Source organism: Pipistrellus hanaki, assembly GCF_964339955.1.
Source record: "Pipistrellus hanaki genome assembly, chromosome: 2".
Taxonomy (NCBI): Eukaryota; Metazoa; Chordata; class Mammalia; order Chiroptera; family Vespertilionidae; genus Pipistrellus; species Pipistrellus hanaki.
This window is the reverse complement of record NC_140504.1, coordinates 50108906-50123392: the sequence shown is the minus strand read 5'-3', so window position 1 is coordinate 50123392 and position 14487 is coordinate 50108906. Positions and strand designations below refer to the sequence as shown.

At 38.4% G+C, this 14487-nt stretch overlaps 1 protein-coding gene across 21 annotated transcripts in view; it reads right to left on the bottom strand.

Annotated features, from left to right (window-relative positions):
• LRCH3 (leucine rich repeats and calponin homology domain containing 3) overlaps positions 1-14487 on the bottom strand; it is a 118069-nt gene that overhangs the window by 34882 nt on the left and 68700 nt on the right. For 16 of the 21 annotated variants that reach the window (XM_084871589.1, XM_084871573.1, XM_084871590.1 and 13 more), the window contains exons 9-11: positions 13103-13251; positions 6604-6680; positions 1447-1492 (exon numbers count right to left, since the gene is read on the bottom strand). In XM_084871589.1, the coding sequence (XP_084727715.1) occupies positions 1447-1492; positions 6604-6680; positions 13103-13251 (272 nt within the window). The remainder of the gene's footprint in view (positions 1-1446; positions 1493-6603; positions 6681-13102; positions 13252-14487) is intronic. The other 5 variants (XM_084871591.1, XM_084871575.1, XM_084871581.1 and 2 more) reach the window with 1 other exon arrangement.

Here is a 14487-nt window from a genome sequence, read left to right as displayed (position 1 = left end):
AACTAGAAACACCAATCAGAAATGATATATGCACCCCTATGTTCATAGCAGCACAATCTACAATAGCCAGAATTTGGAAACAGCCTAGGTGCCCGTCAGCAGATGATTGGATCCAAAAACCATGGTACATCTACACAATGAAATACTATGCTGCCATAAAAAAGAAGGAATTCTCATCATTTGCAGCAACCTGAATGGAATTGGAGAGCATCATGCTGAGTGAAATAAGCCAGTCAATGAAAGAGAAATACCACATGGCCTCACTCATTTATGGATATTAAAAAACATTATAAACTGACAAACCAAAAGATAGATATAAAGACAGTAAAGCAACAAGCAGACTGTAAAATTACAGCAGGGAGTGTAGGGAGATCTGGGGGAGATAAGAGATCAACCGAAGGACTTGTATACATGCATATAAGTACAACCAATGGACACAAAACTCTGGGGAGGGAGGGTATGTATGGGAGGGGGGGCAATGTTAAAATATGTACACAGATAATAATTTAATAAATAAAAAAAATAGAAAAAGAAAAAAAAGAAAGAAAGCGGTTCAATTTTTTAATGACTGGTTTGGCAGTATAGTGCATATTGTTGGCTATCAGTCTAAATAAAGGGATTATGTATTTTTGTCTACCAAGAGCATCACCTCCTGCTGAAAAAGGCTTCCCCATGTCCCCCATTTAAGCAATCCTATCCTATATAATCAATACTAATAAAAGGGTAATATGCTAATTAGAATGGGTAAACCAGCCATCTTCCGGATGTCTGACTTCCTTCTGGACAAAGCCATGGTGGTGGGGGCCGAGGCAGTTAGGTTTGCAGGAGAGGGCAATTGGGGGCGAGATCAGGCCTAAAGGGAAGGGCAATTGGGGGAAAGATCAGGCCAGGCAGGGGAAGGCAATTAGAGGCAATCAGGCAGGCAGAAGCAGTAATGGGTGATCAGGCCGGCAGGGGAGAGCAGTTACGGGCAATAGGCAGGCAGACAGAGAGGTTAAGGGCAATCAGGAAGAGGTGGTTAGGGATGATCAGGCAGGCAGGTGAGAGGTTAGGAGCCAGCAGTCCCAGATTGCAAGAGGGATGTCCAACTACCAGTTTAGGCACTATCCCACAGGGAACGGGCCTAAACCAGCAGTTGGACATTCCCCAAGGGGTCCCTGATTGGGAAGGGTGCAGGCTGGGTTGAGGGATCCCCCTATCTCCCTGTGCACCGCGCCACTAGTATACGATAAAGCCATCATGTGGATAAAGACTCATTTTCTATCTGGTACCTAAAAACAGTTAGCAAGTATCAGGTGTACAAATTATATTAACTGTATGTCTGAGGAGACAGGTAGTGAAGTTCACAGATATCTGGCAATTAATAGTAACTTAAGTATTACAAAAAAGGAAAACCAGTTTAGTTTAAAAATAATAAAAACTAAAATGGAACATTTTTTTTTTTACCTGATTTTGACTTGGTGACAGTGAAGAAAGTGGCCCAACTGGAACCCTGACCCAGAAAAGAAAAAGGAGAAAGAAAAAAATCCTCTTTGATAAGAGAAAGATACATAAAAGACAAGTGAAACTTCATTGTTAATGTAGCTTTCTATTAACCAGCAGGCAAACTGTCTAGTGAGCACTTAAAGGCTAAATAAATTTTGTAAACTTGAGCCCAAGTCATTAAATTAAGCTGCAGGACTACCTGATGTCTTCAACTCATGTTTCACATGATGATATCACTGATCATGTTATAGACAGCTAACAACTGTCTGTGATCAGCCAATGCTGATAATACAATTATTTGAGATCACTTTCAAACAGTATCATTTTTTTATAGCATAAATGTTATCTTTTTTACTACCATGATTGAAACAAGATACATATAAATGGAGATCTTTTTATATACAAAGTAATTTATCAACAGACATCTGGAATACTACAGAACCTGGTAACTGTACTTGCAAAGAACTCCGACTCTCATTTTCAATTGACAAAGCAATTTTAAGAGCAAAAGTAAAGATACTTTTGGTTTTATTTTTAAGAAAATGATGAAACCTGATTTAATGCTTAAAAAATAATAAGACTTGCTTCTCAGATTTATCAGTGTTAATTTTATAGTTTGGTATTTATCTTTTTCCTGAACTGGACTTGGTGCTTCAAGTCTCTCATCTGTCTTACTCATCTGTCTCTTTAAAACTAACAATGTTGCAACAGTGACTTTTTGACATTTGGGACCTGAAATTTTAAACTATGATTATTAGCCAAATGGTTTTTAATTCTATATTGCTTCCAATATAAGTTAATAAACTTTACAAGACTTAGCGTGATACTATCACCTCTCCTGAACTAAAATGACATTTAGATAAAAAGTAAATACTTTCAAAAACAATAATTTTTGTTAGTTTTGACTTTACATTTATTTAATCCACCTTGGCAAATAATTATAAAATACTTAACAATTTATCATGCTCTATCCCCTACCTTTATTATTCTCCAGGTGCTATGTGTATGTGGAAGGGGCAGGTGGGGAGCAATGTACATGGAGAGTAAGGGATGGGAAGGAGAATTGGGAGAAGAAAGTAAGCAACTTTCTTTTCAGCAAGGACTAATGGGCAAGTAGTAGTTTGACTCAATTCCTTTGAGTCTTTGTAACTTGAGGACTGATATTTTGGTTAATAACACAGGTCTTGGTAGCCTGAAGTTGCCAGTAGTTAGAGGTGATGTTGTTTTGTAGGTTCTAATTATCAAGTCCATTTGCATATAAGCGCGATGAGGATGGGAATTTTGACTAAAGTTTACAGCTGTTTCCAAATACCTGGAAAAGTACTTGGCACATAGAAGTAGCACGTAGATACTGAGCAAATATCTAATTGAAAAAATGAAGTACAGTTGACACTTGAACAATGTGGCAGTTAGGAATATCAACCCCCACCCTCTTGCAAAGTCAATTATCTGCATATAGCCGAAACCAGTTTGGTTCAGTGGATAGAGTGTCGGCCTGCGGACTCAAGGGTCCTGGGTTTGATTCCTGTCAGGGGCATGTGCCTTGGTTGCGAGTGCATCCCCAGTGGGGGGTGTGCAGGAGGCAGCTGATCGATGTTTCTCTCTCATCGATGTTTCTGACTCTTTCTCCCTTCCTCTCTGTAAAAAATCAATAAAATACATTAAAAAAAAATCTGCATGTAACTTTAAAAAAAATGTATGTTTTTATTTATTTCAGAGTGAAGGGGAGAGGGAGTGATAGAAACATTAATTATGAGAGAGAATCATTAATTGGCTGCCTCCTGCACAACCCCTACTGGGGATTGAGCCTGCAATCCAGGCATATGCCCTGACTGGGAATCGACTGACCCACACTGGCTGGGCCCGAGTATAACTTTTTCTTTTTTTAAATAAATATATTTTATTGATTCTTTACAGAGGAAGAGAGAGGGATAGAGAGCTAGAAACAATGATGAGAGAGAATCACCGATCAGCTGCCTCTTGCACACCCCCTACTGGGGATGTGCCCGCAACCAAGGTACAGCCCTACAGTCCGCAGGCCTACACTCTATCTACTGAGCCAAACCAGTTTCGGCCCGAGTATAACTTTTGCACACCAAACTTAGCTGTCCCTTGGTATCCCTGGCAAACTGGCTCTAGCCCCCATCCCCAGCGATACCAATATCCACAAATACTCATGTCACCTATATAAAATGGTGTAGTGGACCCCAAATGTGAATCAAAAACAGTATAGGTATTTATTGAGGGGGGAAAAACATGTATAAGTGGACCTGTGCAGTTCAAACCCATGGTTTTCAAGGGTCAACTGTATGCATTGATCCGAGAGATTAACTGGTTATTGAGCTCCCATTCAAAGACTATATTAAGGTCTTGTGATTGGAAACACACAATTCAAAATATAGTTGGCCCTCTCTATCTGTGGTTTCTGCATCAGGATTCAACCAACATTTTAAAAATATATGTTTTTATTGAAAAAAAATTTTTAAGATAGAGAGGAAGGAAGAGGAAGAGAGACAGAAACACTGATGACAGAAATATCATGGATTGGCAGCCTCTTGCGTGCCCCCTATTTGGGATCGAGCCTACAACCCGGGCACATGTCCTGACCAGGAATCGAACTGGTCACCTCTTGGTTCATGGGTCAACGTTCAACTACTGAGCCACATTGGCCAGGCACAACTAACATTTTAAATCCATGGTTAATTGGATCTCCCAATGTGGAACCTGGGGATACGGAGAGCAAACTCAGACTTGCACATTTTGGAATCCGAAGTGGTCCTGGGACCAATCACCTGTGGATGAGGGAGGATTATAATCATGGCTTCAGTGTCTAGCTGTGGCAGATTACACACACTGAATAATTCTTCCAATGGAAACAACTAAAATGTTGAATAAAATAGTATTTTAAAACACACTGCTAAAGTGCCATGAAAATAAAAGAATTCACAGATTATAAAAATCAATAAAAACAGGAACTCTAGATTAAGGTTTAATAGACAGATTTTTGGCCCCTATCATCCCCACATCTGGTGTTACTCCAGTGAACACATTGCACATCGAAAGGACTTTGCAGATGAAATTAAAGTTACTTATCAGCTGACCTAAAATGGGGAGATTACCCATGTGGGCCTAATATAGTCATATGGACCCTTAAAGAGGAGGAAGGCAACATAGTTTGTGAGATGCAGCAGAAAGGGAAATCAGAAATTCAAAATGTGAGAAGGATTTGGTCCATCGCTGCTGCCTTGAAATAGAAGGAGCCATGAACTAAGAAATGCGGGTGGACTCTAGAAGCTGAAAGTGACTCCCAGCTGATAGCCAACCAAGTAATGGGACCTTACTCTGCAACTGCACAGAAATGAAATCTGCCAAAAACCTGTATAATCTCGGAAGGGGATTTCCCCCCAGAGTCTCCAGATAAGAATCCAGGCCAGGTAATACCTTGATTCAGCCTTTTGAGACTCAAAGCAAAGAACCAAGGAGATCCTATACAGATTTTTACCCGGCAGAATTGTGATATAATAAATGGGTGTGTTTTAAGTTGCTAAATTTGTGATAATTTTTTACATAAGCATTAGAAACCATTACACAAGGCAACTGGGCTAAAAAGCTGGTTTTCACCTTGAGGGTTTATACTAAATCCTAGAGATATTGAGCTTTACTTGTGATGAATATAGGAACTAACATGGTCAGGAGATAGAGTCTAGGTCCATTCAAAATGGGAAAATGTAATAGGAAATCCCTAAATTGTAATCTTAGAACACTACACTCTCAGTAGAAGTAGACATGGCAATTAAAAAGTCATTTTGAGATAAATTTAAAAGATACAAAATTTAACTAAATCACTATGAACTGACTGATGAAACTATAAAAGACCAAGTTATACATTTCTTTAATTAGTCTCCCCATTTTCTTTATCCCTCTCTATCTTAGTGCCCTAAACTATAATATCCTGTCAAGCATAAGTAAAGAACTATGTATGACATACTAAATATACTATTGTTTTAAGATTAGGTATGCCGCCCTAACCGGTTTGGCTCAATAGATAGAGAGTTGGCCTGCAGACTCAAGGGTCCCAGGTTCGATTCCAGTCAAGAGCATGTATCTTGGTTGTGGGTACATCTCCAGTAGGGGTTGTGCAGGAAGCAACTGATTGATGTTTCTCTCTTATCAATGTTTCTAACTCTCTATTCCTCTCCTTTCTTCTCTGTAAAAAAAATCAATAAAAAATATATATTAAAAAAAAGAAAAAAAAAAAAGAATAGGTATGCCAAGTCTACTGCTTTAGGAGTTCATAAAAACGAAGAGAAGAAGAAAAAAAAAAAACAAAGGCTAAGAATTTCATTTAGCTCTCTTTATGGATAAATCCAGATTGTCACCACAAAAATCTCATCTTATTAACTACCGTTTCCCCGAAAATAAGACAGTGTCTTATATTAATTTTTGCTCCCAAAGATGCGCTAAGTCTTATTTTCAAGGGATGTCTTATTTTTCCATGAAGAAGAATACGGTACACATTTATTGTTAAATGAAAATAAAGGAAATGTATTACCTGTATATGGTACGGTAGTACAGTAGTTGTCAACACAAACCAGACAAACTGTGAATCCTACAGTATCAAGAATTTACTCATTTATTCAATGACAATCATGTCATCATCTTCTGGAACATCATCATAACAATCCAATTCCTGAATTTCCTGGTGAATTTCTTGCGACTCCCATTTCTTTGAGAATCAGTGGACCAAATCTCTCATGTTTAGCATAGGGGGGCCTTATTTTCAGAGAGATGCCTTATATTTCACTCAGAAGGAAACCTATAAGTAGGTCTTATTTTCGGAGGATGTCTTATTTCGGGGAAACATGGTATCTTCAAATCAAATAATTGTTTAGGTAATGCTTTAGGTGATCTGAATTTAGAAACAATAAATCAATTTTACTTGTTTTGCTATTACATGAGCACAAAGGAACATTATCATGCAGTTCTAAATACTGAGTGTCTAAAACACACGGTATCTAAATGTCTTCTTTATACACAGATCTATATAAAACTAAAATCATTTCATGCTTTTTATTGACTGTTAGGACAGAAAAAAATGAATAGAATTGGTTTTCAAACCTGTTTTGATATAAATATCTTCGTATGTCTTCTGTTTTTTGAAACTCCCTCGTGGGTACTGGCTTTATTGGTGAACTCTACATCAAAAAAGTAGAAATCAATCAATTTAAATATATATCCAGAATACCGTGATTACACAGTTCACATTCAACTTGACAGTTAGGAATATATATATATATATATATTGAAGAAACAGGACTGGCAGGAGAATCCAAGATGGCTGCACAGGTGAACATCTAGCCGAAGCCGCACACAACAATTTCAATAAAATACAACTAAAATATAAAATGGACATACCCAGAACTACAGGAAAGTCGACTGACTGGAAATTCTACAACAAGAAGCAAGGAGAAAACCAGAAGGAAGAGCGGAGGAGCTGTAAAAGCCTAAGGTATTGAGACACATTGCGTGCGCAGAGAGGACTGAGCCAGAGAGGAGGGGTGGCTGAGTGCCTGGCTGGCGTTCCCTAGCGGGAAGGAGATAAAAGTTCCGACTGTGCTGAACCCCAGACCCGACAGGGCTGAACCCAGTTCAAGGCCAGACCCCAGGAACCCAGGCTCAAACAGGGGGAGCCAGGGCTATGAGGCGGAATCCCAGGGGAGCAGCGAAAGGCAGAGCCCCCGGAGATGCGCACATTGCACGCAGAGGACGGACTGTTGACTCTGCTGCTAGATTGCCCTGGCGGGAAGGAGACAAAGGCTCCAGATTGTGCTGGGCCCCAATTCTCAATGCTCTGAACCCCAGTTCTAGGCCATACCCTGGGGACCCAGGATCACACAGAGGGAGCTGGGCTGTAAGGCGGAACCTGGGGGAACAGCGAAAGGAGGTCCCGGAGGCGCGCACATTGCGCGCAGAGAAGGGACGGTTGGCTGTGCCTTGGGATTGCCCTGGCGGGAAGGAGACAAAAGCTCCGGACTGCTCTGAACACCACCTCCAACTCCACTTCCAACTGAACTGAACCCCAGTTCCGGGCTCATTGGGGGAGAGCCTAGACTCTTTGGTAGCAGGCGAAAATCGAGGGCATCTTTCTCTCAGAAGTGCTTGCAACGAGTACTGAAGGACCCTGGGGATTACTGAGACTCAGGAGCCGCATAGGGCAGGGCTGACAGAAGCCAAGGCTGTAGGCTCCACCCTGAAACTCCACCCCCATCAGGGAAGCTGTGAAAATGCCGAGACAATGAAATAGATCGCAAACGAAAGAAATGGAGGACAAAAAGCGACTGGATATAGAGTTCAAATCTACACTTATAAGGTTTTTCAAGAATTTCCTAGAAAAGGTCGATAAGACCTATGAGGAAATGAAAAGGAATCAACTAGAATTAATAAGGAATCAACAAGAAAAATAAGGGATCAACAAGAAATAAAGAATACATTGTCTGAGTCTACGGTCATACCACCCTGAACGCGCCCAATCTCGTCTGATCTCAGAAGCTAAGCAGGGTCGGGCCTGGTTAGTACTTAGTACTTGGATGGGAGAATACATTGTCTGAAATAAAAAATATTTTACAGAGTCCTAAAAACAGAATGGAAGATCGCAAGAATCAAGTCAAAGATTTGGAACATAAAGAGCCAGAAGATACTCCTCTGCAGAAGCAAGAAGGCAAGAGAATCCAGAAAATTGAAGAAAATGTAAGAAACCTCTGGGACAACTTCAAGCGAACCAACATCAGAATTATGGGGGTCCCAGAAGATGAGAGAGAGCAAGATACCGAAAACATACTGAAAGAAATAGTGACAGAAAACTTCCCCCACCTGGTGAAAGAATTAGACTTACAAATCCAGGAAGCCCACACACAGAACTCCAAACAAAAGGAATCCAAAGAAGACCACACCAAGACAAATCATACTTAAAATCCCAAGAGCAAAAGACAAAGAGAGAATATTAAAAGCAGCAAGAGCAAAGCAGGTAGTTACCTATAAAGGAGCACCTATATGACTGTCAGCTGATTTCTCAACAGAAACCATGCAGGCCAGACGGGAATGGCAAGAAATAGTCAAGGTGATGACTAGCAAGAACCTACAGCCAAAAATAATCTACCCATCAAAGCTATGATTCAGAATCAAATGCCAGATAAAGAGCTTCACTAATAAAAAAAAAAAAAAGCTAAAGGAGTTCATCACCACCAAACCAGAATTATATGAATTGCTGAAGGGGGTTCTTTTTGGAAGAGAGAGTAAATAAAGATAAAAATTATGAACAACAAATACGTAACTATCAACAAGTGAATCTAAAAACCAAGGATATTAAAAAAAAAAAAACAGCCGATGAACAATATTAACTGTTGAATATAATAGAATCAGAGGTATGGAAGGGGAGTGAACTGATGATTCTTGGGGAAAAGGGGAGAGGGGGATGTGGGAAGAGACTGAACATAAACTATGCACATATGGCTGAGACCGGTTTGGCTCCATGGATAGAGCGTCGGCTTGGGGACTGAAAGGTCCCGGGTTCGATTCCGGTCAAGGGCATGTACCTTGGTTGCGGGCATATCCCCAGTAGGGGGTGTGCAAGAGGCGGCTGACCGATGACTCTCTCATCGATGTTTCTAGCTCTCTATCTCTCTCTCCCTTCCTCTCTGTACAAAATCAATAAAATATATTAAAAACAAAACAAAAGAAAACAAAAAAAACTATGCACCTATGGATGAGGACAATTGGGGTTGGGGAAAGGGCAGAGGGTGGGGTGGGAACCTGGTGGAGGGGAGCAATGGAGGGGGGGAGGAAAGAGGAACATTTGTAATAATATGAACAATATTTATTAAAATAATAATAATAGTAATATATATATTATTTTAGAAACTAAAAATATTATAACAAAAATTTCAAATGTGAATATTTATGTTTAAAGGATTATAGGCTATCTTACTGCTTTGGTAAACACAAAACTACTCATAATCCAAAAATGTTTATTTTATTTTCAAAAAAGTAGATTTCCTTCTCACTGTATTATATAAATTATAGTGGACATGCAGTATAAATCAATGATAAGATGTTAGCATTGGAAAAGATCTTAGAGGTCATCCAGTACAAACTTCCATCCACAGAAATCCCTACCTAATCTGCCTTAACTTTTACTTAGCTTCTTTTGAATATTTCTAGTAATAAAAAATTTATTTGGCAGATGACATTTCTTTAATTTTTCATCATCACTAATTGTAACTCAGGTTTGTCATCTATATAGTCCTGGGGATGTTGGTGGGATATCAAGATAAAGAAAAAAGTAATTACTTTTTTGGCAAAATATTAATTAAAAGAGAAATACTGGCAATTTAATTTATTTATAAACTAAAGGGTAAAGATCATTTCAAAAAACATTACTAAGGAAAATTAAACTGACTTAAGTAATATGGGCCACATACTAAAAAAAAAAAATTACAAAGGGAGAAACTTGCAGGTTATCACAGCAACGTATTTTGTCAAATGAAAATCTATAGAAACAATACAATCTTATTTCAACACCAAAAATAATCATAAAAATGTATATTGTTGAGGGGGGAAAAAAACTTATCTAAAAAGTGTATCTAAAAGTTAAATGTAAAACTAGTCTAGCTCCAGGAAATAGGTACATCACTGATGACTAGAATATCTTTGGTGAGTTATTCCAAAGGGCTAACTAAAGCTGACTCCCTTAAAGTCTGGGCACGAGAATCATAAAATGAAATATAAATTTAGAATCCTGACGAGAGAATCATTATTCTAATTTCACTAAATATGGATTCTTTAAAAATAAACAAAAATCTCTTCCAGTATGTTAACATCAGTGACTCATCACTGTTTTACACTACAATTAGTATTTAAAATTATTGCAAGAGGCAGATGAAATTTTCACAACAAAATGTATATAACATTGGTTTAATTTTAAAAAGTCATATTCTATAAGTCATACCCTATTTTATCATACTTCTAGATATGTGAGAGATTTATAATGAAATCAAGTAATAGCAGAGTGTTTAAAATCTCAAATAGATTAGTATCTTAATCCATTTTCAGATAGTATTCAAGAACATAAAAAAGCGTCACTGGTTATTCTTTTAAATATATTTTTATTGATTTCAGAGAGTAAGGGAGAGGGAGAGAGAGAGAGAAACATCAACGATGACAGAGAATCATTGATTGGATGCCTTCTGTACACCCCATATTGGGGATTGAGCCCACAACCCAGGTATGTGCCCTTGTCCAGAATCAAACCCAGGACCCTTCAGTCCGCAGGCTGGCGCTCTACCCACTGAGCCAAATTGGCTTGGGCTTCACTGGTTATTAAACCATCTAAAATAATACTGCTTCATCACATTAAAAATGTTTTTCTTTTAAATTACTTTGAAAGAAAAAGAGAAAGAGAGAGAGAGAAACATCATTAGGTTGCACCCTGACCATGGATCGAACCTGAAAACTAGATATGTGCCCAGATCCCAAACCTGCAATGTTTTGGTGTATGAGACAACACTCAATGAAGCCACACAAGCCAGGGTTGCTTCATCATATTTTTATATTATATTTTATATAGATGCCAAATTTAAGAAAGCTTTATGAAACACAAGTCATAAAGAACCTTATGACAGACATACAGACTGCCATACATAATAGGAAGCAAGAATTAAAAATATATTATTACAAACTGGCCAATATAATGGACTGAAGAAGTGGTACTATAATTTTTCACCAGCAGAGTAATAGGCATTATCACTTTCAGTAGAGATACCTCATTTATATAGTCCAATTAACCATAAAATAATCAAAGCGAGCTTAAGAAAATAAAAAGGATTCCCTAAGATTGTAGTGTGCATTGTTGCCCAGCTTGTGTGGCTGTGGTTGAGCGTCAAACCATGTACTGGGAGGTTGCAGGTTTGATTCCCAGTCAGGGTATATCCCCAGATGGAGGAGTGCAGAAGGCAGCCAGTCAATGTTTCTCTCTAATCAATGTTTCTATCTCTCTTCCTCTTCCTTCCTCTCACTCTAAAATAAATAAATAATGTATTTTTTTTTAAAAAGATTATAGTGTATACTGTTGTTCTAACTTTATTATAAAGTAGTTGCTCTAGTAGGAATGTTTATAGCCTGAATCACAAGTAGTTCCATTAATCACCTCAAACACACTGATATCTCTGGGCTGCAGGAGTCTGATTTATATAGCTTTATTCAACTTTAAATACAAGAGTGCCTTCTGAATAACAACAAAAATACTGTGTTCAAAAGCCTTCAGGTAAGAAAACCAAAGGATTTTTTTTAAATACCTATGCTCTTTTTTTAAATATATATATTATTAATTTTTTACAGAGAGGAAGGGAAAAGGACAGAAAGCCAGAAACATCAGTGAAAGAGACACATCGACCAGCTGCCTCCTACACACTCTCTACTGGAGATGTGCCTGCAACCAATGTATGCCCTTGACCAGAATCGAACCTGGACCTTTTGTCTGCAGTCCGACGCTCTATCCACTGAACCAAACCGGTTTCGGCAAGGATTTTTTAAAAGAATGATAATAGCACTCCCTAACATGTCCCACTTGAAATGATTATTCTCTATTTCATCCTCCTCCAAAAAGGCCCAAGTGTTTCTCAATACCCCCTGCTCAGAACCTGGGACCAACACCAGACATTAACAGCACACAAACTAAAGTGGAGCCATTTTATTATGCTGACAAGATTTATTTTTTATTTTTATTTTTTTAAATATATTTTATTGATTTTTTACAGAGAGGAAGGGAGAGAGATAGAGAGCTAGAAACGTCGATGAGAGAGAAACATCGACCAGCCGCCTCTTGCACACCCCCTACTGGGGATGTGCCCGCAACCAATGTACATGCCCTTGACCGGAATCGAACCTGGGACCTTTCAGTCCGCAGACCGACACTCTATCCACTGAGCCAAACCGGTTTCGGCATGACAAGATTTATTGAAGAATGCTATTTCTATTTGAGACCTTTTGGGAATTGGCACAGTCCTTGCCTGGACTGAACGCTCGTTTGTTTTATAAGGCAACTCAATGCTCCAGTATAAGGGACATCCAAGAATTTTATTGGCAAACAATTTATATTCTGTGTTGACTGATATTAAAAGCTCCAATATCATTAAGCTCAAATTCTACGGTTATACAAATTCTATGGTTAAGTTTCGCTCTGAAAGTCATCAGTTTGGTTCAATTCTTAGTTACTGATCAAAATATGTAACAATAAAAAAGCGGTAAGAACAACAATTAAAAGCATCACATTCCTTTGCCTTTACTTCAAAGGCATAGAATACTCTTAGGAGGTTTTAAATTCTTTTTTAAAAATTCTGAAATCTGTCTTTTTATTTAGAAAATAAACTTAAACCCTATTTGAGACTATTGTCTGATTTTTAAAAACGAATCTGAAAAATTCAGTAATGAAACTGGAACTGAACATAATAAAACAAATAATAAGGCCTAAACCAACAAATCACTGATAGACAGAAATTTATACTACCATAAGTTATTTTTACTAGAGAGTAGCAACATAGTTCGGCTTAAATATGTGTACTACCTCATGAGAGATTCGCCGTTGTTCAATATATGCCATAAACTGTGAACTGAGGCTGTCTGCGTCCAGGCCCTTGCGTTGTCTCGCCTCATCCTCTTCTTCCTCTGCAGTACAGCTGTCAATGTAGTCAATTTGATCCAGATCATGTTCTACTGTCCACATCACACACACATCAGAAAAAAAAAATTCAAATTAGATAGTTAATCCAAGACATTACCTTGCATTTTTTCCTTTTCCCTAACATTTTCTATTCTGAAAGTGGAAGAAATGAGAAGTTTAAATTATGTAAACCTTTATTATTAGTCCATGGGCACTTACAAAAATAGTCTCCAGAAAAATCTTAGTCCTAATTCATTAAAGCATATAGTAATTGATAAGTATTAGAATACAGACCTCTAATATTTATTTTTTCCTTGGATAGCTCTTTACTGGTTTAATTTTTATTTTTTAATTATTATTATTTTTTAAAAATATATATTTTATTGATTTTGTACAGAGAGGAAGGGAGAGAGATAGTTAGAAACATCGATGAGCGTCATCGATCAGCTGCCTCTTGCACACCCCCTACTGGGGACATGCCCGCAACCAAGGCACATGCCCTTGACCGGAATCGAACCCGGGTCCCTTCAGTCCCCAAGCCGACACTCTATCCATTGAGCCAAACCGATCTCGGCTTATTTTTTAATTATTATTTTAAAAAATATTTTATTGCTTTTTTTTTTTTTTTTTTTTTTTTACAGAGAGGAAGGGAGAGGGATAGAGAGTTAGAAACATCGTTTGGCTCAGTGGTAGAGCGTTGGTCTGCGGACTGAAAGGTCCCAGGTTCGATTCCGGTCAGGGGCATGTACGGTTTGGCTCAGTGGTAGAGCGTTGGTCTGTGGACTGAAAGGTCCCAGGTTCGATTCCAATCAGGGGCATGTACGTTGGTTGTGGGCACATCCCCAGTAGGGGAGTGTGCAAGAGGCAGCTGGTAGATGTTTCTCTCTCATTGACGTTTCTAGCTCTCTATCTCTCTCTCTTCCTCTCTGTAAAAAATCAATAAAATATATTTTAAAAAGAAAAAAAAGAAACATCGATGAGAAACATTGACCAGCTGCCTCCTGCACACCCACTACTGGGGATGCACCTGCAACCAAGGTACATGCCCTTAACCGGAATCAAATCTGGGACCTTTCAGTCCATAGGCTGGTGCTCTATCTACTGAGCCAAACCAGATAGGGCAGAAAGAATAATTTTTAAACATCAGACGGTACATTTTATTTTAGGTTCTTTCCCCAAGTTTTAGATTTGGGGTGTAATCATACCTCTCTTTGAAGAGGTGGGAGGCAGAAAACTTAACACAATCAACTTAAAAGAAAAGAGAAAGGACTGGAGGAAAGTGAACTTGG